Source organism: Populus trichocarpa, chromosome 18 (genome assembly GCF_000002775.5).
Source record: "Populus trichocarpa isolate Nisqually-1 chromosome 18, P.trichocarpa_v4.1, whole genome shotgun sequence".
Lineage (NCBI taxonomy): Eukaryota > Viridiplantae > Streptophyta > Magnoliopsida > Malpighiales > Salicaceae > Populus > Populus trichocarpa.
The window spans coordinates 10,398,103-10,421,851 of record NC_037302.2 but is presented as its reverse complement, the minus strand read 5'-3'; the positions used below and the strand labels follow the sequence as shown (position 1 = coordinate 10,421,851).

General features: G+C 34.3%; 3 protein-coding genes across 8 annotated transcripts; all 3 read right to left on the bottom strand.

The window, feature by feature from the left end:
• Positions 1–1,118: 1,118 nt before the first annotated feature.
• On the bottom strand, positions 1,119–2,895 carry LOC112324966 (glucosamine 6-phosphate N-acetyltransferase). Of its 5 annotated transcripts, none has more exons than XM_024589929.2 (2): positions 2,779–2,895; positions 1,119–1,700 (listed from the first exon to the last, which is right to left on the bottom strand). In XM_024589929.2, exons 1-2 carry the CDS (start codon positions 2,878–2,880, stop codon positions 1,230–1,232), a joined length of 573 nt encoding a protein of 190 aa, XP_024445697.2. In that variant the 5' UTR covers positions 2,881–2,895; the 3' UTR covers positions 1,119–1,229. The 5 variants fall into 5 exon arrangements, with proteins under 5 accessions (XP_024445697.2, XP_002324446.2, XP_024445698.2 ...); XM_002324410.4 differs by having other exon boundaries at positions 1,119–1,737; positions 2,779–2,880; XM_024589930.2 differs by having other exon boundaries at positions 1,119–1,731; positions 2,779–2,873.
• A 1,696-nt stretch (positions 2,896–4,591) lies between these two features.
• On the bottom strand, positions 4,592–11,638 carry LOC18107748 (glutamyl-tRNA(Gln) amidotransferase subunit A, chloroplastic/mitochondrial). Its single transcript, XM_006372000.3, has 10 exons — positions 10,917–11,638; positions 10,504–10,815; positions 9,426–9,605; positions 9,236–9,330; positions 8,705–8,780; positions 8,410–8,487; positions 8,122–8,215; positions 7,964–8,013; positions 6,030–6,143; positions 4,592–4,911 (listed from the first exon to the last, which is right to left on the bottom strand). The coding sequence occupies exons 1-10, from the start codon at positions 11,439–11,441 to the stop codon at positions 4,810–4,812; spliced, it is 1,626 nt and encodes a 541-aa protein (XP_006372062.1). The 5' UTR covers positions 11,442–11,638; the 3' UTR covers positions 4,592–4,809.
• A 130-nt stretch (positions 11,639–11,768) lies between these two features.
• Positions 11,769–20,789, bottom strand: LOC7461553 (cell division cycle protein 27 homolog B). 2 transcript variants are annotated; one of them, XM_024590619.2, is made up of 16 exons: positions 20,563–20,789; positions 19,799–19,871; positions 19,512–19,648; positions 19,251–19,297; positions 18,484–18,581; positions 18,026–18,339; positions 16,557–16,712; positions 15,645–15,861; positions 15,187–15,413; positions 15,038–15,103; positions 14,310–14,429; positions 13,981–14,057; positions 13,217–13,336; positions 12,862–13,081; positions 12,470–12,751; positions 11,769–12,169 (listed from the first exon to the last, which is right to left on the bottom strand). In XM_024590619.2, exons 1-16 carry the CDS (start codon positions 20,665–20,667, stop codon positions 12,119–12,121), a joined length of 2,310 nt encoding a protein of 769 aa, XP_024446387.2. In that variant the 5' UTR covers positions 20,668–20,789; the 3' UTR covers positions 11,769–12,118. The 2 variants fall into 2 exon arrangements, with proteins under 2 accessions (XP_024446387.2, XP_002324445.2); XM_002324409.4 differs by having other exon boundaries at positions 19,512–19,621.
• Positions 20,790–23,749: the final 2,960 nt, after the last annotated feature.

Below are 23,749 nucleotides of genomic sequence, written 5' to 3'. Positions count from 1 at the left end.
TCAATATGTTTTTTTTACATAAGAGCTCATGCTCGCGAACCCTTTTCAAATGGGCTAGGTGTGCTAGCCTGACTTGTCAAGCCCAACAACACTTGACTTCTTTTTTTTAATTTGTTTTTTTAACATGAATTTTTAAAACAATTTTTTAATTTATATTCAAATGAATATCCCTTCTCTCTCATTTTTTATTTAGCCTTTTTAAAATAGTTGTTAGTTTTTAATTATTTTGTATGTATTTAAATTTTAAAGAGATTATTCTAATTCATCTATATTGTTTTTTTTATGTTTTATATAAATAAAATTTATTTTTAAAAATAAAAAATATTTATTTTTAGATAATATTTCTAATACATGCAACCTTATATAATATTATTTCCCCTTCAATTTTATTTAATTAATTTCATGTATGTATTTATTTCTATTATCATTTGATTAAACAAAAAAATAATTTTAATAAACAAAATCATTTAGCACAATAAGGCATATGGACACTATTGTGAGGTCAAATATCTTAATTTACATGTATCTTTTAATTTTTTCAGTTTTGTTTTTATTTTTCACTAATGATTTTTTTTTAATTTATTAATGCAAATGCTATTCTTGATTTATTTAGTTAAATGTATGCATATGTAATTTTGTTTTTTAAAAAATCCAACCATATGCAAAACATGGTGAAATAGCTAATGCAATAGAAAACATGTGTAAACCATTGCAAAATCCAACATCAACACCAACGATGCTCCATCTCAAAATGCAGCTATATTATCATTAGAGTAACGTATGCCCCACGAATTCGGACATAAACCCAACCAAACAAGCAAGAACAAACACAAAGCAACAGGCTGCAAGGCAGAGAAGGTATGGCCCCATGGTAGTTGAATCCTCAGCATTGTGAATTTCCGATTTCAAAATACGATTTGATATTCAAGTTTCAGTTTTCTTTTTAAAGCTCACAAATAAAGGCTAGAAATGTAGATCAAATCCATTGTTAAGATTTATACTTTTTACTTGTGAATAATTGAGTGTAGTTCGATCTGTACTGCATACAACTTCAAGTTTATTCCAAGAACATGGTTGCAGAAATGAGTGGAATTATGAAGTGGAGCCAATAAAAGGGGTGGAACGTAAAGGATTTGGATTTTTTTTATCGGCTCAAGTTTGCAAGGGATGGCAAGGAGAATCAGAAGTTCAACAAATATTGACAAGAAAGACGACACAAATTTTATTTCTTAAATAAAATACTTCACCATTTGAACTTCTTTCTGCTTGTAACCACATTTCTCGTAAAATGCTTTGTTCTCAAGACTGCAATCAAGAATCACCTTATAGCACCCCATTGAATGAGCATGATCTGTAAGAAACTCAATAATTTTCTTTCCTAATTGCATCCCTCGGGCGGCAGAATCAACCACAACATCTTCGATATGTCCAACTTTACCACAATTCCTCAAGAACTTCTTTTCAATAAAAACACTCCCAGTTGCAATAATCTTCCCAGAACGAACATCTTCGATCACACAAATAAGATGGTCATCACCATATGAGCTGATCTCTTGAAAACGCTCTTCAAACTCCTTATACGAAACAGAATCACAAATGGTTAATTGTTGCAATAGCTCTATGAAACCTTTGCTTTTATCTAATATCTCTAGTTTCCGGACTCCAAACTTGTGCTCAGCATCCATTGAGCTGTGGTGCAACTATAGTTCAATGATGAAAACATTAGACCAGCTGAAACTACAGAGCATGAGAAAATCAAAACTCCCAGATTATACAGACTAATTAGAGATGAACAAGAAACAAAGTCCTGTTTCTTTATTTAGACCCTATCTTTTAAGTTTCTAAATTCCAAAAATTTATAGAAAACTTAGTATCCTCTTTCATATGACTAGAATATCATGACTTTCTAATCAAATGCATAGCATAATCTAGCACCCCGAACTACAGCACTAAGAAAAAATGCCATAACTACAACATTTAGCTTATAATTGCTTGTTTACAGAAGTTCAAGTTTATAAGATCTAGGCAATCATCATCCTTGAAGCTCAAGTGAAAGTCATCATAATAACAACATTGGAGAAATTCATAGCTTTAAGAAAAAAAAATTAAAAGAAAACTCAGATTAGAATGATGCTATTTGATTATACTTTGGAGGATGATTTTTTTCACAAACAAGATAATAACATCACAAAAAAAACAAAAAAACCCTAAGACAGCTATTATGGTATTATACTTCTCCGCGAGTGGAATGCAACATCAATTCAACTGTCCCAAAAGTTACACTTTCAATTCTGACAAGTGCTTCCACAAATCAGTCTTTCAATTAGCTTCCCTTCCTGTTTAAGCACTGCATATAAAAACTATTTCCTTTTCGCCCTAATTCTTATAGAAGAAAGAACATCAAGTTTTTTACTGTCATTACCTTGAATTCCCAAAAAGAAACCTTACTTGTTACTTCCAGTCAACAGCTAATAAACAAGCAATGGTGACCCAAGATTCTGGTTCCCTGGTAAGACTTGGTACGGATCTACGTAATGCAATTCCATTCTACTTTTTTGGGTTAAATTCGTGTTGAATGAAATCTTCAATCTCTGAATTACACTTACATTATTAAACAAATTTGATCCCACCTAGACTCTTTCTTTCTAAAAAAAGACATCTACCTACTCACCCACGAGATTAAACATGATGCAAGCTAAATATACCAGCAAAGAAAAGGAGATCAGAGAAATAATAAAGAGGCGGAAAAATCAAAGGATCTGTTGGAAATTGGCTTACAGTTGAAGCTTGTGTTGGTGCAGTCCAGGTGTTTGATGCAAATGGTTGTGAGAGAGAATTGCAAACTTGCAGATATAGTAAAAAGTTTACTGTATTTAACATTTAGGCTGGGCTGGGCTGGGCTGCGAGGATCAGGATTCCTTGATTTCAAAGTCAGGCCTGTTTATCCAAACCTTCTTTTTTTTAATTACTAAATACTTTTATATATTGAGTTGTTAATTATTATTATGTTCATTAATTTCTATATGATTGTTAACAACTAGGTATGATTTTAATAAAAATAATTTCTTGTAATTTTATAAAATAAAAAAATTAATTTTTAAGTCATAAGAAAAAATATTTAAGTGGTTACAAACTTTGATGTAAATTTGAGGGTCATATGAAATTAGCGTGACAAGCAAGCATTGACTCATTCTATATTTCATGGATTTTGATTTTTTTTTATTATTATTAATATGAGTATTCGGATCAGCTTGTGTACATCTCGACTAATCTTATGGGTCCTGAAGTTAATGATCATGTAAATCTCTAGTAGCTCTAAAGTTTATAGAACTCGAACTAGTGACTTTTAAAAAATAAATTTAAGATCTGACCAATTAAATTACATCCTTAAAAATTAATTCCGAGATTAAGAGATTAAAACAGTTATAATGTTCATAAAAGGATGGATTTAACATGGCTCTACATGTGTCAAAAGGGATTTTTAGGTATTCCCGGTTTTAGGTGAGGAGCAAGAAAAAATATACATGCTAGCATCATCTAGTAATTTTTCACATCATTGCAATTTAATGTCGTTTTTTCCAAATTACTGACTAGTTTGATTGACTTTGTTTTTGCCTTCAAAGGCACGTTTTTGCTTTGAATTATTTTTTTATAATTTTAAATTGTTTTAATATACTAATATTAAAAATAAATTTTATAAAAAATATTATTTTAATATATTTTAAAATGAAAAGTACTTTAAAAAGCAACCATCACCGCGATTTTAAATATTTCCTTGTTTGGAACACGCCCTATTTCTCAAAAAATTAAACTTTGTTTTGCTTAAAATTATTTATTTTATATTTGTGAATTTTTTTAATTTATTGATGTGAAAATTTATTTTTAAAAAATAAAAAAAAATATTATTTTAATATATTTCTAAACTTTAAAACAGCCAAAACATTTACCTCTTTCAGCAACCCTGCTCGGCCAAGCAGATCCACCAGGCACCTGTAAGGCTGCAATCGGGGCATTATTCCATAAACATCCCTCATCGTATCAGAATAATGTCTTCCCTCTTGAACCTTTCCACCATGCACGCATGCACTCAGTACCCAGTAATTTGGCATGGGGCTTTCAAGACAATCGGAAGCGTATAATAATCAGGGGTGATGCCAGCATGGGACATGGATACATAGATTTGTAGTGCTTTATTAGGAGTATCTAGTCTAGTATAAAAGTCAAGAATGGGACACTATAAAAGTCAAGAAAGTAGGTGTTAATAACATGGGCATAACTTTGGTTTAATTCTCGTATGCCCTGCAGTTTGATAATTGGGTTGCTATGGTTTTATCCGGGTCTTGGCTTGAATGTTGTGCAGGTGGTGGCTTTGTTGGGAGCTGAGAGTCAAAATGTGTGGTTACTTGGAGCAAGACTGTAATGGAGGTGTTTGCATGCTTGAGGTTTCCGAAGCCCGAGTAGGCGACGGTACTGGAACAAGTTGATGCACATGTCGAGGGACTAAAAGGATGCTCTGTTTTTCTTTTATCTACAAAACTCCAGTTCAACAAAGATATTTTGGACTGATTGTGAGAGGTTATATAACAAAGAGTTATGGGGACAACCAAAATTTCATTTCAATTTGAACAGTCCAATTACAATGACTAACAAGAGCTTCAACCGAACTCCAACACAATTGTGTGGGTTGGAAAGATCTGTATAGGCTGCTTCACGTCAAACCATAAGGTTCACCAAACAGTGTTCTACTCGAGAGTTATTCAGGCATTCTATCTGAACTTGACTTCTATAACCTAAAAGGCAAAGACAGCATTACTGTTGGGAATATGCAAGATCATCTGCTACTATGGGAGGAACAAATCTGCAACCTTGAAGAGTCTGCTCAAATATATGACCAACTTTGAGCAACTTAGCCTGCATTTACAGTAACATGAACAAGAAATCAATAACTTTCTTGCTTGCTCAACATTTGAAATAAAACTAACCATTCACGACAAAAGATAGCAAAGGTTTGATGTAGCTCTCCTTAAACAAGCATTTGCCATTTCTCTACGTGCTTCATAGCAAAATGCCACGACCATCTCACACATTCATCAAGCTAAACTAGTCTATAATCATATGTTTACTTCTGGTGAGTGATGACTAGGGTCGTAAGGTTTACAGAAAAAAGGCCTGACCAATGCACAACATGAACAAATGGTGTTTCGAGCATGCTTCAAGGAAAGGATTAGTGAAAGCAAAGCACAAATGATTGAATAATAGCACTAACATGTACCAATTAGGGAGAGCAATTTCAGTATGACCTAACAGATACCCAACCCAATCCAGTTGGAAAAAACCCAGATTTCACGTAACCGGAGGGGCACAGGACAGAGCAGGTTTTTGCAGCCCTGACCCACATCTAAATAATATTTATTTCGTATATATTGTTAATTTATTAGTTTATTGCTTAACTTTTTACATTATAACTATATATAAAAACCAAGGAGAATGAAGGTCTCAAAGCATGCTTGACAACATGGCACGACAATTAAATTAACGTTAAAAAAACCACCATCATCATAAAATGAGAGACTAAGTTATCTCTTATATTTCATCTAACCATGAATAACATGATATATTGTCTATCTTTCATTGTTTTTTCCAATAATAAATTACTTAATCTTCTTCATATCAACTATTTACAACCCAAATCCAACATGGATTAGATTGAAACCTGACCAGAATCAGACCTGCTTTAGTGCTGGGGATGGGCAGGCAAAAACCTGGCTCAACTGAAGCTGATCCTACTTCCAAAACCAAAGGTACACCTACCTAAGAAAAAATACAGATGTAACTATCCCAAATTTGGTCCTCGCCTAGAGCTAAAACCTCCTTGGAATCCGTTCCCCCCCTAATTGCTCCTTATTCTTGTATCTTCCTATACTAAATAACCATCCATTTCTCTTAGTTAAGTTTTTCAAAGGAAAAAAAGGTGAACTTCGTATCTCTACACCATAATAGAATTTGTAAAAAATACAAGTTTTCAATACCTCATCAAATGCTGCACCAATCATTTGAAGACCAACAGGAAGTCCTACAGGCCCCCCTTCAACAAATCCACATGGCAAAACCAATGCAGGTAGCCCTGCCAAGTTAACATTGACCTGCAAGCGAGGATATAGTTGCCTAATGTGAGAAACAAACATAAGAGTAATCTTGGCTGCAGGAAATAAATGGTATGACTGTAACCATTGAAAGAAAAAATTCTGGAGCAAAAAAAAAAAAAAAAACAGATGAATTCAGAAGGCAGGATATTTCATAACAATTCTAAGGCTTCAAACTATTTTAACCAAAATAAACCACAACTCAAATTTTCAGAAATCTATAAAGCACAGTTTCTTGGAAAAGTAATGAATCTGTGTTGGAGGATGAGGATTTCAACTTTTTTCTTATAACAGCACTATTAGTCTATTATTTACCTCTTTTTGTGTTTACATGGTAAAACAGATGGTAGAAAAACATAAGACTTGCCGTATAAACACTGTCCAGCATTTTTTTACTTCACTGCAGTTTATTTCTCAAAACAATAATATCACTCTCATAGTGAAGATGCATTTCTGGCGAACAAACAAGAGAAAATTAGCTAAATCAACTTGTAGAAATTTTTCCAACATCTGCATAGTTCGCTTATAGCAAAGCAAACAAGAATAAAGCTACGAAATATTGGTCCAGGCCATTCTACAAGTCCATCATGGTCCTCTACCCTTTGAAGTAAAAACATGATTGGTGAACATTCTGTAGCCACATGAAATTATTCCAATAATAATTACTTTAGGGGCTGAATTTCAACTAATACAGTATTTATACCATATTTGCAATTCTGGAATTATATACTAAACAAGGTCCAATTTGTAACTATAGAGTATGGACAATTGGAGAAACCATACGATTTGAGGCGCCATATTCAACAAAGGACTGAAATGCTATACGCAAAAGGAGCCAAAGGTTCAGGAGGATAAGGCAGGATCTATGACTACTACTTGGAACCGTGAGAAGTAATGTGAAATGTGGCATGATACATTTGAAATAGGGCTCCTTAAGGCCAATCAAAGCTGGCCCTAACCATTTCTGTTGAAATTTGTGAGTGTAACCATGTGACACTCTGGACATGCGGCACCTGCATAGCCATTGGTGTATTTGACACCTGGTAACAGCCATGTTGTCACACCTCTTGCCTATAAATATCCCTTGTTTATGTCATTTGAGGGATTGCCGAACATTTTTGGGCTTCATAGCTTCCCTCTCTAAGTTCTCTCTCTAAGAACATCTCTGGTAATTGCTTCGAGAGCACTCTTTTCTTCTCTCTCTCTAAGTTCCACACTGTCTCTCTCTAGATTGTTTATTATATATAGCTAAACATTTCCTTTAAAAGAATATCCAGATCAAGAACATCTCTGGTAATTGCTTCGAGAGCACTCTTTTCCTAAATACTGAAACTATCCTTGGAGTACTGATAATCACCTCCCATAAACTCACTTATGCTGGGATTGCATGTTCCTCCCAAGGCCTCTATCAATTGCATTTCCTACTTACGGTGTTATTTATATACAAAACGTCCTTGCAATCCATTCATCTGCTAAGGAGCTGCTTCACAGTTTCCAACCCATGTTCACTTCAAAACAATACCCAAATTCCACATATAAAGATCCAACACCATATATCTTCTGATGCCATTTTAGTGCACTTAAAGGTCAAGTACCGACCCAAATCTATTTAATCTTTATCATTCTCTCAAACAACAAAAGTATACCAATTGTTAACTCTAGAACTGCAGCCTGCACAAACCATGCCTTTCAATTTTTAACCTAAGGCATTATCTCCCTCCATCTCTCCCTCTCTCTCCCACCATTTCAAAACAGGAAAGAGGGACAGGGGAATGACATGAACGGGCAAGTTAAACATAAAGCAGCAGAGAAATTCTCACAGTCATAATGTCGCCTGCATACATTGCCAAAGGATCGTTTTTCTTTTCACCTGTAAATATTGACAGCAATTATGTCATTACCTATTAAATTGAATCGTTATCAAAGAAAAGGTATGGATAATATGTCCGTCAAAGCCAAAAAGTTGTGGGCACCATACCAATTTTATATGCAGCAGACGGCGCCACAGGAGAAATTAGGATGTCATTATCATCTAATGCATCCTTGAAGCTTTTCCGAATTAAGGTCCTCACCTAAAACACTATTATAATCATGAATTTCTTCTTGAAGACCTAAAGTTCTTAAAATAACTGGGTTTAATAGGAATTTTTTTTGTCAGAATTCAGATTCTCTAAAAATCATGAAACTGTAACCATTAAGAACAAGAATTTAAGTATCCATCTTCAAACAGTAAAGTTTAGATACTCTAATTAAAGGAAATATTTACCTGTTGGGCACGCTTGTAGTATGCGTCATAATAACCAGCTGAGAGCGCATATGTTCCCATCAAGATTCTCATTTGGACCTGAAAATATGCAATGAATACTACTCAAGGGTCTTGTCTGTGCATGGCTAATCTGTACTTTCAGCTGAAGTGATAATAGCCATAAGCAGTCTATTATAATGGGAGCTGGTGATAATACCTTGCAACATCTCAAATAATATTTGACTATACCATTTTATTTTCCAAGGAAAAAAGAACAGAACAACTTCTTTACAATGACTGCCAGGATGATACATACCTCAGGACCAAATCCTTTTGCTCGGGAATCATTATAAAGAGCATTTAACTCTTCAGCAAAAACTTGGTTCCCATACCTACATGCCAATGTTGAAGAATGATTGCTTGTCTATATATCTAGACAATATAGATATGCAAGAAGAGGCAAAAACTGGACACCAACAAAAACAATTTTTTCTAATTTTTTTTAATTTTTATGGGGTGCTTAATATTATAAGCAGCTACAAAACAGCACCTCAGTGCAAAAGTTTGAAATAAACCAAGATAACTTGTCTATAGCCCAACTGTGGTCTTATTTATACTACATTGTACTGGCAGAGAAATGGAATATGACTCAAACATATGAAACAAACTCCACAATGTGAAATCTGTAAACACTCATAGCTCTATACGCCTTAACTTAATTTAAAATGTTTACCATGTCATCTTCTGTCTAAACTGGAAGTGCTGAATTACATAGAACCAGACAACATATATAGTTCTGTTGAAAGCAACAAAAATATCAAATGAGAACTAATTGTCAGAGAATTACCTGACACCATCATAACGTGATAAGTTGGAAGATGATTCTGATGAAGCAAGAATATAATAGGCTGGTAAACCAAGGGAGAAAGATGGCAATGAGACCTGTAAATCATTTCACCAAATAGGAAACAAAAAGTATCAGCCAAATCTGTTAACCAAAAAACACATGTCTGCTGAGTACAGGTTATAAGTTAGACCTCCGTCACAGTACATCCTAGTTCTTCAAGATGTGAAGCGGCACCACTAATTGCAGATTTTACTCCATTGTCCACACCATCTTCAAGAGTTTCACGGATAAGACCAACCTTCAACCCCTTCAATGGTTTCGATTCCACAAGATTTATAGAAGTGAATTGCGACGAAAAATCAGGAACCTCCTGAAAAGTGAAACTATTATGGTAAGGAACAGACTTTTTCTTTTTTGAAACAAAGAATAAAGAAGAATACAAGAAGAAGAATAACACATCCTCCAAAAAGAGAATACAAGAAAGAAAATAAAACTAAACAGGGCTTTGAAACCCTATAGAATGATAAACCAGAAAATATAGGAAATCAATCCAAAATGCTTAATTAGAGTAGGGTCCCTCCTAATTGTTGAAGACTTTTGTTGCTGCTCTAGCTGGACTGTATGGGTTTCAGAAATATGATGTTTTTCTAAATTCAATTGCTTCAGGATAGCTACTAACATTACCTATTTTTTATTTTTTTTTAGATGAGTTATTAGCATTCCAGGAGAATAGAAGAGCTTATTTTACATTAAATCAGACCATAAAGGAAGATATGAAAAAGATCACCTCGCAGCATCCACACCGCCCACTCTTTGATTGGTGGAGTATGACTATTCTGACCACAAAATCAAACTATTTTATCGTAGATCCAAACTGAAAGATATGCATATTCAAATTCAACGAAAAAGCTCTGAGCAGAAACACAACAACACCATGGCCATTGCAATCCAGGAGAACTCAATTTCATGTTGGTTCTTTTAGCAACAAGTACAGAATGCATGTTGCATTGATCAACATGCTTGCTTATACGAGTGATGGTGACACTTTCAGCTACAGGTAACTACATTAACTCTAACAGTCCCGTCAATGACCAGAAAAGTCCACGTTTCCCTTAATGCATGAACATTTCAGTTGCTTCCTCTTAAGCAAGCATCAGAATCTGAAGTTTTGTCAGCTAGTAAATTTATGAGACAAACTCACAGTTTCTCAAAGCAAGAAATCAAAGAGAATTGATTGACCTTAGTGGATAAAATAGAAGAATTCTTACTCGGTTACTACTAGTGGCATCAAATCTATCATGACCAGAAATTACGTGAAGGAGGATGCCAGTATCAGCAACTGAAGTACCAAAGCATCCGATAACATCAAGTGATGATGCATACGCCATGAGCCCAAATCTGGAGACACGCCCGTATGTTGGCTTCAATCCAACAACGCCACAAAATGATGCTGGTTGCCTTACACTTCCACCAGTATCACTACCAAGTGACACCATACATTGCCGAGCAGAAACAGCTGCAGCCGATCCGCCTGACGATCCACCAGGCACCCGAGACAAGTCCCATGGATTAGCAGTCACCTGTTAGAAAATGAACAGCAGAAACTGCCAATGCCTGTCAAGTGTTTGTTTGTTTGATTGATTGTTCCCATGAGTCAAAAATCAAGAAGAAAGAAGAAGACCTGGAAAGAAGAAGCTTCAGTGGTACTTCCCATGCCAAACTCATCCAAATTAGTCTTTCCAATCAAAATCCCATCTTTCTCCTTCACTCTCCTAACCGCTGTTGCGTCGAACGGAGCCTTGTAGTTCTCCAGGATGCGGGAGCCACCTGTTGAAGGCATGTCAGCAGTACAGATATTGTCCTTGACCCCAACAAGGACCCCAGCAAGGGGGCCGACATCCTCTCCTTTTTCAATCTTGCGGTCGATTAGCTGGGCATCTCTTAAAAGGGTGTCGGAGATGTGGAGGAAGGAGTGGAGGTGGGGCTCGGTGAGGGAGAGGCGGGAAATGTAGGACTCAGCTAGTTGGGTGGCAGTGGTTTGGCGAGAGAGGAGGGCGCGGCGGAGGGTGAGGATTTGAGATGAAGGCGGGGAGGATTGGTCCTGTGAAGCTGAAGCAGACGCAACGGTGAAGAAAGAGCGGAGGGGTTTAAGGTGAAGAGGGATTCGAGAAAGGGAGCGAGGGGGCTGCTGCAGTGTGGATAGCATTTCTTTCTTTGATTTCCTGTGAGGGAGAATGATCGAGTCTAATCTAATCTAATCTATGGATGAAAATCATGAAATGGTAGGAAATCTGCCTTGTAACTTCAGTTTTGTAGCATGAGATGAGATGAGCTGAGACGAAAAGGCTTATCCAGTTTCGAAATAGTGTGTGACGAGAGAAAGGATTATGGACATGACCTATACCACCTTTTTTTTTTCTTTTTATGTATTTGAGACCTCGTTTCTCGTGTCTTTGCCAAATCAAGTCATGATGCCCATTGAAATCATAGTTGTGGACATTATCAAAAAGAAGAGAGTTCAAATGACAGTAGATGGGCCAAGAGAATAAATTTGATCTATAAAAAAAAATACATATGAATAATACAACCATTTCATCTTGACATATGATTATACAACTATTGGTACAAGTATGGCAGTTTCTAGGGCCTTTGTCACCTCAAGTCTTCTGTCAGCATGTTAATCACCTTCAAAACTGAGGTCACTTCTGCAAGAGCTGCCACCTGAAAGAGCCGCCACATGCCAAATAAACGCCCGGGATCAAGCTCTTGTATTCGTTATTCATCGAAAGCACGAGCAGGCCATCCTCCTTGGGGCCAGCAGCTCTAAGCTGCACAATTTGCGTTGTGTTCCCTTCTGCCTAAGTGTCTCCAATGTTAAAAGACCTACAAGCTGTCTTCTAATTCATCTGGTACATGCAGCTTCTCAATGGCAGCCTGTCAAATATTAAGAAAAAAGATGTCAACAGAAAGTAACTCCACCCTAACGAAGAAAAAACATGGGAGGCTAAAAGCTAGATTCCACCGTTCAGGTGAATTAGGCATTGAGTCCAGTTAAAATCAATCTGTGGAAAAAAAAAAAAACGTTTCCTCTCTGAAGTTCAAGCTCTGACCAATGCTATGAATTGTTGAGTATACAAGGTAAATTTCAGAATCCATTTTTCTCAGCAAATAAATTTGCTTTCACATTTAATTCCCAATGTTAGAAAGCAAGAGATTGCGAAATAAACCAATCACCTTTATTGTAGCCACGTCAGTCGCTGATGGTTTCAAATCCAAAGCAAGACCAAAGTGAAACATTGCCTTCTCATGCATGTTACGCCTCTTATAAATTTTACCCATCAAAGCATAAACACTGCTTTCACGAGGAGCATACTCTTTCAGCTCCTCTAGGACTTCTAAAGCTTCATCAAAGCTTTCCAAGCTCACAAGTATATTAGCCTTTTGATACATGGGAAGAGGGTTCTTCTTATCAGCTAAAATTGCCCTCTCCATCATCTCCAGAGCTTCCTCATTTCTCTGTTTTTTTTTTAAATAATAATAAAAGAGGGGGAAATGAGAAGAAAGTCACAGGAACATTATCAATTTTGGAATCCAAAATTTAACAATCAATTTGCATATGGTGCAACCTTTAAGGCATGTAAAGCAGTCCCAAGATAAGACATTATCACCGAAGAACACGGATTTATTTGGAAAGCCATTCGGAAGTGATGCTCAGAAAACTCGTTTTTCTCTTGCCGAAGATAGACCATCCCAAGCCCATGCCAGGAATTGTAATGTCTAGCATCTATCCTTAGGGCACTCTGGTAACTCTTAATTCCATTCTCAAAATCCTCCAAGGCAACATATCTGCAGGTAACAAAGTAATTGCAAGAAAATTATATGAAACCTGAATCCAACATTTAATATGGAATTCTATCATTTGAAAATACAAATATGTCAGTTATCAAGAGAAAAGAAAAAAAAAGGAACCAAGGGACCTACTCATGACCGCACAAGGTGTGTGCATATGCAAATCTTGAATCAAGCTGTACGGCTCGCTGAAAATTTTTCAAGGCAGTTTCATGGTCTTTCTGCAGACTATAGCAATTTCCAATAGCACACCTGCATGCCCATTTAACCTGAATGAGTGACAAATGAGGATGATGATGATGATAAGAACAGGTAATAATGAATACAGCTGCAGAAAAGTAAATTAAGCACACTTGATGTTTTAACAAACTGAAATCACCCAGCCTTGTGCTATGCCCAAACTTATTTCAAGCACATTCAAAGAAGGATCATAATGTCTCTATAACATCGAACATCACCTGTCAACCATCCTAAAAGCAACCACTTGTTACTGTTCCTCTGAGCTGTTATACATATTTTTCTTCACAAAAGCAGCAGTAAAGTTGTCTATGCTGCTCATTATTTTTTGGCCTTTGTTTTTCTCTCGTCCTTGTGGGCCTCAAAGAGTAAAGCGTATACCCTCAGATGCAGGAATGCTTTGTTGAATAATTACTAAAATTGTTCCATAATGAAGCTGATATCTTGAAATCTGGATACCTGTTTATAGCTTTGTGGATGTTTATGAGGGAAGGGTCCTTTTGTATTCATTCACAATTTCAGAGGAAAAATATGTATAACAGCATAGACAATTTAAGGTGATAACCACCATGTAACAAGTGAAAGCTAGATTGTGAACAGGTAAATGAAAAACAAAAGGCAATGAAAGCACTATATGTTAAAAGGTATAAGAGCACTACCAAGATTGAGGAGCTAAACGATCAGTTGATATCAGTTCTTGAGCCAGGTAACTTAACTTCATGTCTTCCTTCAAATGCTGCAACAAATGCAAGAATAAAACTTCATCTAAAGTAAATAGATATACCAGAAATGCATGAGTGCATCAAGCATTACAATTGGAATATAATGACTAGTTTCTAGGAATAAAACCCTATATTATCCTGATTTCCAAAGGCAGAGACCAGAAGTCAAGTATCCTTTACATTTTAGGAGTATGGACTATAAGCTAAGCAGAATAAACCAGAAGCATGGAATGTGTTACCAGAACCTCCTATATAGATAGACTCACATAAAGAACCGTAGAATATACATCCAATCCTTCTAAACTGTAAGGTGATGCTCGCCGGGCAAGACTGAAGGCTCTATCAGCTTCCAAATAATCCACTAATTCAACATATGCTTTTCCAACCTGCATTCAAAATACAAGCATGTCCAGTAATGCATAGCATGCAGATGGTATAAAATCAGAGCAAACAGTCATTTTGAGAGAAGCACGCATGAGAAAGCAAAAAAAAAAAAAGAAGCATGGGATCCACAATGGATACATTCCAGTTCTAAACAAACCAAAATTAACGGGAGGGAAAAATAAAGTGGAATCTCTTTAAATACACAAAGTTAATAAAATTGACTGCTTCTAACTTTAAGCCAGTATTAAAAAAAATTATCACTGATATTATCAAAAACTGATGATGGCAGAGTTTCAAAAGGTAAGTTTTAAACAGTTCCGGAATGCATAGAATTAGATTACAAGCATGAAAACTCAAGAAGGAAATTTTTTATGAAAATTGTATTTCCATGACAGTTGTTACATTTCAACTCAAAATAGCACACACTCAGTTCTGAAATTTCAATAACTATCAATAATTAATTAAGTAAATATGCAATAGTATCTAAAATATTCATCATCAATCTCATCACTAGTTTTCTGTGTATCTATCAGTGAGACAAGTGCATCCTAAGCAGCAAGAAAAGAAATCAAGAAAACAAGGTGTTTCATATTCAACTACCGATTTTTACCTGGCAAAGCACCCAGCCTGTATTATAATGCTTGTGTGGTAGTTTCATGTAGACATCCAGTGCATCCTGTACTACCAAGAAACTAGACGGTGAAAAACATTCCTGAAAATATTAGTAACTTTGATCTTTTAGCAAACACCAGTTAATACCTGACATCTGTACATGCAAGAAAGTCTATAACCTTCCCCAAGAGTTCTCAGGAGGCCTAATATTTCTAAAGCACCACTTAAGATACATGAAGGACTTGCGATAACCCCACCAACGGGCATGGTTGCTACTTCTGTTTCAAGAGATCTAGAATCCCCGGTGAGTGATAGACTACAATTTGATGATGTATTATTTGCACGTGAATCATCAAAAGCCTCATTCCGTATCCCTTAATAAGATTAAAATCAAAATTTTCAAGCAACTGGTTAGATAGTCAATAAGCAGACAGAAGACCAAAAGAATTCGTACTGCAAAACAATAAAAAATAGCAACAAAAAGAAGATAACTTGATATTTCAACTTAAGTCCACCGCACTAACACAAGCAACATTTCAGCCAACTCCAATGTTAATACGGATGTACATGTCTACAAATTAGTCAAACACAAGAAGAACAATCACCTTCATCATAATTTTCATTGACCCATGACTGTCCCTTGCGAACTGTCACTGAACGTATTGCCATGGAACTAAACTTGGAACCCCCAAGATATTTAGGAGAGTTGTTAGTTCCATTCCCTGCAACCAGTGTAGAACTAGTATTTTGGTTGGATCCTGCTTCTGCGGCAAGCCTTGTACTTCGCCGAGGGCCAGAATCAGAAAATAACCTCCCAGAAATCTGAAAAGAAATGAGGGGCATTGATGTTCTGGAAACTACTGAACGATTCATTAAGCAAAGAAAAGATGGACAGAGCAATAGCAGGTTCGACCAAGGCATGTTGACAACGTCACACAAGATATAAAAACCTTAATAAGAGTTAATGTCAATATAACATGCCCAAACAACTAGCAAAATGGAAAGGAAGCCTTCCATACACAGATAAAAATCAATCATGCATGCCCCATGGTGTAATCAAGATGAAAATACTTGAAGACGTGTCAACAAGGTCAATTAACAAACTTAAATTCCATAAAACAATTAAGTTAGTGAACAGGAAGGTTAAAAAATCACCCACAAGAAATGCTTACAGGATAAACTAAGTCTGGACCATGAAGACAAGGAACGACGGAAAATCACGGCACAGATAAACTTAATTGGATAAAGCACAGGGAAAAACAGAAACAAAAGATCTCAAAGGTGCTATACTCAGCTCCAAATATAGAAATTTGCATTATGAAATGTCTCCTCATACAAGGAAAACAAACCCACAGATCTTCCTTATTTCAAGTGCAGTATAATAAGTGCTTCACAACTGAGACCTGAAATACTAGATCATTTCTTTTAAAACAAAAGGCATAGAGTTTCAAAGTTTAGCTTGAAAGAGATATTGGAGACACAATTAAGAAAAGAAAGGCTGTATTAGAGCTCTTAACCTTCCGCAATTTCCCTTCATCAACAAACTTTCTTCGAGGGGCCTGCATATTAGAATTCAAAGTTGACCTTGCACTGTTATCAAAACCAGGCATGCTAGGATTGGAACCATTTGGCTGCATGTTTCTACACAGTGGTGGTGGGGCAACACTCGACAACTGCAAAATATAGTCTCATGAGCAAAAAATACAAAACAAAGAAACATGCTATGGAAAAGAACACCAAATTTAGGTAAACAATGTTTGGAAGTAAACTACATCCTAACCTTACTGTGAGTGCAATATTTCAAATTGTATTTAAAAAAAAAATTGGTAAAGCAGTGTAACTTAAAAATAAAAAATAAAAGAAAGAAAGAAATACTAGTAGTGTTGGTTTTTAGAGTTATAAACTACTATTATTAATTACATTCTATCCGTGTAATATATTCTATAGTTCATATGGGAAGAGATAATAGCATATTTGCAGGGTCACCAGGATGAGTAACAAAGAATACACCAGAAAGAAGTCAGATGAAGCAGAAAAGTGTGAGATGAAGTTACATGTGAACATGAAATGAAAGAATAGGTGCATGTTTCTATACATAGACATAAGAGCACATCAAAGTATTTTGACCAGCATAGTAAAGAAAGAGAAAGAACTGACAGGAATAAGATAAAAGTTGGTGAGCAGAGAACTTTGCTTTGCGAGAAAACGTTATTTCGAGATAAAGATCAAATGTCTAGGGAACAAAATTTAACAAAGAAATCGAAGGAATAGGATGAAAAAATGCAGAAATGCAGTTCAAGTCACAGAATAAACCATGCTTGGTAAGCAGAAAAATGAGGATAAAATTCAAAGATTGAACATTTGAGGAGATAAAACAAAAATGACCCTTCAATAGGAAAAATTAGCAAGACATGGTACTAAGATTGAACCTAAGACCTACCCCACCCTTACCATCTGTGTAACAACCCAAGAGCAATAAAGAAGAACAAGCTACGTGTCATTCTCAGAAACTCTACAAAACAAATGTTGGAACAGGGGACAGATTAATTAAAGAATCAATTCTGCTTCACAAGCCCTAAACACAAAAGGCTAGCTTCCAATTAGGTGGAGAAAACATGAATCCATAGAGAGAAAACACAGAATTCAAAATATGACAGACCCTCAAATTGGTAAGGCAAATGAAGAATCAGCAAGATAGACATTCCTAAAATTAAACAGTAACAATAATTGAGCATATCTTTGAGTGCATAAAACAAAGAGGAGTAGATAAGACCGTGTAAGTCGAATCAATAAAGAAAATCACATATTGTTACCCAGAAATCTGATTGACAATAGGTAGAAAGTTTGCCCCAAACAAAACAAAAATACAAAATCAGAAGTTAGTCATTATTTCAAAAAAAAAAAGAGATTCACTAGTGTTAGAGTTTGAGGTATCGAGCTAGACTTTCTGTATACTCGTACCTAAGCATAATTTAGGTCATCATACCTGTGTGGCCATTGGTGAAGGAGTGTTATAAAATGACAGGTTTGGAAGGCCACCATTTGAAGGCTGACTAGCAGATCCTCCTAACGTAGTGGCTCCATGATAATTTCCAGGAATATCTCTTAGGTTATTCCCTTGTGGGTGTTTTGACTGCCTTGGACTTCCATCTTCCAAGCCAAAGTTTCGAGCAGAAACTAAATTACGATCCTCATTGGATATGCTCAAGTTCTGGGATGCTGATGCATGATTCATGTGCTGCTTTTGAATACAAAGAGCAGCTGCTTCATCAAAAACTGCAGCTGCTTCTTCAGCAGCACCTAAAACATTGATAAAAAAAGGCCAGCATACCATCAGGGAAAACATTAATGCTCAAGTAGATGACCATCTTTTGATTTGAACCAGAGGCTGGTGGGCCAGAATTGCCAATGACACAGATTTGCACAGATGTTCAATGGCCATACCTAATATACAAAGCTCCTCGTAGGCAGCCCAGAATAAAGGATCTATAGATAAAGCTTGCTTAAAGTGATGGATGGCACTTTTCCTTCTATCAGTATACCTGAATCCAAATAAACTTAAAAGAATAAGAAATTGATATATTAAACCAGGATGTAAACAGAGAAGCGAATAAATATCGCCAAACAAAATTTAATAATTATGCAGGTTCAGAAATTCAAATATGGAACTAAAACCAGGATACTTCTTTATAGTAAGGTGCTATAAACAACTAAGGAGAATGCTTTTAGAATATCAAGAAGCTTTGCATGATACATGTGCAGTTCTACAGCCTTTTGAAAGGGAAATTAATATTTTAAAATCATTTCATAAAAACTTTATGATTCGAATCACTGGCTTTATAAAATTTTATGAAATTAAGAATTTCAGATTTTCAAAGAATCGATGGAAAAATTAAATAGAGGTCATCATTCTCTCTTCTGTTAGCATTTTGCAGAGAACACAGACAGTAGAAAGAATCTAGAAAGTCAAGAAAAAAATACTTTTATATCAATTATTCTTCCTTTCTTGCTATTTTACAGTAATAAATGAGAATATAGGCTTGCACTTGAAACAAAAGTTTAAGGATCTTTTCATAAACTATTCTCTTAATTCTAACAAGGAAAACAGCCAAAGTTTGTCTGTAACTTGCACTTTACACATAACTAAAGCAAATGAAAACAAAGTTCTTGTGATAGTTAATCATTAAATATTTGGGAAAGAGGTACGCAACCTGTAGATAAGCCCAAGAAGGTAGTGCCCAGGTGCACCATTTGGAACCTGATAGGGGAGAAACAACATGAGCAAATCATCAATGCCAAGAAATGTGAGTCAAAAAGTACACAACTACACCCAGCATTCAACAATGATGAATTTTAGGACTTCAATCTCATATCTACTACTGCAGAAAATGCTGATAAAAACAGTCTGTTTCATGGATGAAAGGTACTATAGAAAAGGCAAACAATTTTTAGTTAAGAGTTTCAATAGGCACCTCTAAACCAGGCTCATTTGTAGGACATAATGCAGCTTCAGCTTCATTTAGAAGATCCATTTGAAAGCATGATATCGCAAACAAGTAGCGGGATTGAGCCATTTGTGTTCCTACAGATAATAACGAAAAGAAAAAAGCTGAAAGATACATGAATACACAATGCTTTTAATGGATCAATGGGAGAGGGAAAAAAATCCACGACAAGAAAGAAAACAATGACTAAAAAAATTAAGATCATCCTAAGTTAACAACTATCTGAAAGCTGAAAACAAGAAGAAGCATACTACCTTTTAGAATATGATACGCAGAGTATGCTTGATTATTTTGCAGATAACATCCTGCTAACAATTGCAAATTTGTCTGCATAAACAAATGCAATTATTTTGAAGTCAGGTAAAATTTAGTACAACAAAAAGAAAAATAAATAAACATATAACATTTGTATCAAAATAGATTATGAAGATAGAGGAACTGTTAAGGGATGAGTGAGAAAGCATATCCTCAAATTTTGAGGAAACATTGTCAAAATGAACATGCAACTAGTTAAGATATTTCGTAAACAAAGACTCCAGGTTTCATCTAGCTATCTTCGTAGTTTGATTCTACAGCAGCATTGAAGCAAGCAGTGAATAAACAAATCCAATAAAAATCCTCCTTCGATTAGCCCAAAATTCCATAACTGACAGGTATCAAAACCTTAGCCCTTTTTTAGATAAATTCTACATATTTAGTTATTTTAAAATGTCAAATTCACATAACACATCAGAATTTCGGACGTTTTTGTCCCAGTGTTTCCCAGAAAAATAATAGGAAAAACTAAAGCCACGTGGAGCTCCAATCAGTCCCGAATCGCCATAAAATTATCAAAAAGAAAAATAACCGATCTTGCCAGTAAATAGTAAGACCCCTAACTGTTCTTGAGAAACCAATAAAAATTACAGACACTGTGTTTGCAACCTGTAAAAGATTATCCCTTCAATTTTCTTGCGATTTCTCAGAGACCAAACAAAATGGGTCGAAGTTAAAAAAAAATCGGCGCTTTTTGGGATACCTCGGAAGGGAACTCGGCGCAGAGCCGTTCGCACATGAATATGGCGTTTCGATGCATGAAATGGCGAAGACTGTGGTTTACACAGTCTACTAGTATCGCTTCCATCTCTTCTTCTTCTTCGATTGAAAGAGAGAAAAAACGAGAAAATAAAAAAGAGGGGTTTTCTGGTTTTTGGGGGTTTCTTGAGGTTCAAAATGGGATGGCACGTGTTAGCTTTTGTTTCAAATAATGCCTCACGTACGAGAGATTGTCCATATAATTCATAGTTGATTCTCTCTGTCTGGGTTAGTCGTCTATTTTGTCACCCTTCTTTTGATATTTCTTAATGTGATCCCTATTCTTTTTTTTATTTTTTGGTGTTCATCCTCCAACCCTATAATGTTATTAACTTTCATTTTATTTTATTTTTACTTTGATTTTGTTTGGTGTGGATTTTAAAATTTTATTTAAGTTATTTTTTAATTCTTGACTCGTAGAAAAACCATAAATGTATATAATTGAAGATAACTTTTTAACTTAAATCAAATATTTATTATAAATATATATAATTGAATAATATTACAAAATCGAGTATCAACCCAATGCTATAATATTTTTTCAATACCACAATAAATATTTAAAAGGTAAATTAAAATAAATTATTAACTCAAAATCTCTTTAAACACTTAATATATGGACTAAAATTAATAATAATGAAGATTTAATAACCTGGGCAAAAAAAAAGGATCAAAATACAAAAAAAAATTACAAAACATTATAGATTACAATAAATCAACAATGTTCGTAGGTGTGAGGAAATAGTGTTTTTCCACATCCCATTGGGAGTGTTTGCTTTTGTGGAAGCATCACATTTAAAAAAAATGATTTTTTTTTTAAATTAATTTTTTATATATATATTTTTACATTGTTTTGATGTACTTATATTAAAAATAAATTTTAAAAAATAAAAAAATATATTATTTGAAACATGTAATAAATTGATGAAAAGCAACTATTGTTTCATTCAAAATATAAGCACAAATCATTTTTTAAACTCCCTAATTGAATTGATTTTAATAACCACGTTGCAGAATTTCTCTCGAAACACTGCGTTTTATAATACTTATAAACAACAATGGTAATAGAAGCACAAATCATTTGGCATCTCATTAATCTTTATAGCAAAAATTGACAAGAAATATCATCTTCAAACAGTCAAGAAGCATTAGAGTAGCACAAATTATTTTTCCATTTCTTTTGTGTGCTGGCGTCTGGGAACGCGGACTGTGGTTTGGCGAAAATTTGAAATTTATTTTTTTATTTAAAATTAATTTTTTTATCTTTTTAAATTATTTTAATGTGCTGATATTAAAAATAAATTTAAAAAAATAAAAAAAAATTATTTTAATATACTTCCAAAAAAATACTTTAAAAAATAACTCAAATTTTTTTTATGCTAGATGTATCACATAACTATTGTTTGTTTTTTCAAGATTTTGTTTTTGTTTTTAAATGTACCATCGACACCATTGATTTCTAGTAATGAAAGGGATATTTGTGAATGTGGTAGCAATTGCGGTTAAAATTGTTTTTTGTTTAAAAATATATTTAAATAATATTTTTTATTTTAAAAAAATTATTTTTAATATCAGCACATCAAAATAATCTGAAAATATAAAATAAATAAATTTAATTTTTTAAAAAAAAATACAATTTCAACCATTTTAATCCTAAAAACTATTCAAATGAATCACTTTCAAGCCCACTACTCTTTGCCACCATCAAACCCATGATTTTCATCGCCACTAATGTTAAATGCACCATCTCTACCATTATAAAAGCCACTCCCACAGCACCCTACATCATTAAAGACACCACTTTTGCCACCATCAAACCACGACCACCCTTTGTGAACTATCTTCAAATCCACTTACCTAGTTCTTACTAGATAGTTACTTAGTATCTATTTAAATCATAAATATTTAATTTTAATTTTTTATATCCAATTTAATTCCATTCTTTTCATTGTTTTTGTTTAGTTTTTTATTATATTATTTTTCAATTTAATTCCTTAATATTTTTTTTAATTTAGAATTTTTCTTTATTATTTTTTCCTCTTCTATAGAGTTAATCTTAACCTCGTTGCCAAGGTCACGATTTTCAAAAGTTAACACAGGTTAATTTTGATATGTTTTAGATTATTTTATAAAATTAATTAATTTTCAGTTTTATCCTTCAATATTTTTGTTTTAAAATTGGTCTCTACACTTTTCTATTTTTACTTTCCTTTTATGTAGGGTTATCCCAATCTCGGGTTGGCTCAAAAAAAATTTCATTGTTTTTTTTAAATTATTTTTTTGTTTCATCACTAAGCATTTTTTTATTGATAATTTTACTTGTTTGTTTTTCAGGTTTGCCTTCTATGCGGTCAGTCTTAATCTCATGACTATGGTCATGAGTTTTAAAAGTTTACACAGGTTGACTTTAGAATCTTTTTGGGTTCTTTTTTAAAATTGATTTTTTTTTTAATTTCATCATTCAGCATATAATTTTTTTGAGAATTGATCTTCGTGCTTTTTTCTTTCACTTTCCTCTCTAGGGATCTATCTTAGTTTTTTGCCCATGGTATTTGTGTTAGCGAGATAACCCAAGTTAACACAAATCTTTGTTTTTTCATTGTTTATTTTTATTTTTTTTTCAGTTTCGTCATTTAATATTAGATTATTTGATAGTTGGATCCAAGATCCATGTTGCTAGATCAAATATTTTAATCTTAGTTATCTCTTGATTAAATAACAATTTATTTAATTAGATGTATGTATAAGTATTTCGGTCTATGATTATTAATTTTTTATATCAAAAAGCAAGGTGGAAAATCTTGTACAACTTCAAGCTGCTTCTCTTTCTTCTACCTCTACCGTCTCCATTTAATCAGTGAAAAGTGAATTAATTTATTCTTTACTGTTCATGGCTGGGCCGGATCTGGCCCAGACCTAAATGCATTAGACCAGATCCAACCCAGTAAAATAAAATAAAAATTTAATTTTTTTTAATTGTGTTTTATTTAAAAAAACTAATGTTTAATATTATTCAAAGTCACTGCATAAATTAAAAAAAGATCGCATGATGACATAGCATTTTCAAAATTTTATAGCAATTCTAATTTTGTTCCTGATGATATTTTACTTGATGTTGCACGCTCATGAAA

Coding starts and splice junctions, on each gene's coding strand:
- LOC112324966 (XM_024589929.2), bottom strand. CDS start 2,880: ATGTTAAATACAGTAAACTTTTTACTATATCTGCAAGTTTGCAATTCT. Junction 1,701..2,778: donor CACCAACACAAGCTTCAACT/GTAAGCCAATTT, acceptor ATTGAACTATAG/TTGCACCACAGCTCAATGGA.
- LOC18107748 (XM_006372000.3), bottom strand. CDS start 11,441: ATGCTATCCACACTGCAGCAGCCCCCTCGCTCCCTTTCTCGAATCCCT. Junction 10,816..10,916: donor CTGAAGCTTCTTCTTTCCAG/GTCTTCTTCTTT, acceptor ATTTTCTAACAG/GTGACTGCTAATCCATGGGA. Junction 8,488..8,704: donor CAAAAGGATTTGGTCCTGAG/GTATGTATCATC, acceptor GCATATTTTCAG/GTCCAAATGAGAATCTTGAT.
- LOC7461553 (XM_024590619.2), bottom strand. CDS start 20,667: ATGGAAGCGATACTAGTAGACTGTGTAAACCACAGTCTTCGCCATTTC. Junction 15,862..16,556: donor ATGAAGGGAAATTGCGGAAG/GTTAAGAGCTCT, acceptor ATTTCTTTTCAG/ATTTCTGGGAGGTTATTTTC. Junction 12,170..12,469: donor CTGACGTGGCTACAATAAAG/GTGATTGGTTTA, acceptor AATATTTGACAG/GCTGCCATTGAGAAGCTGCA.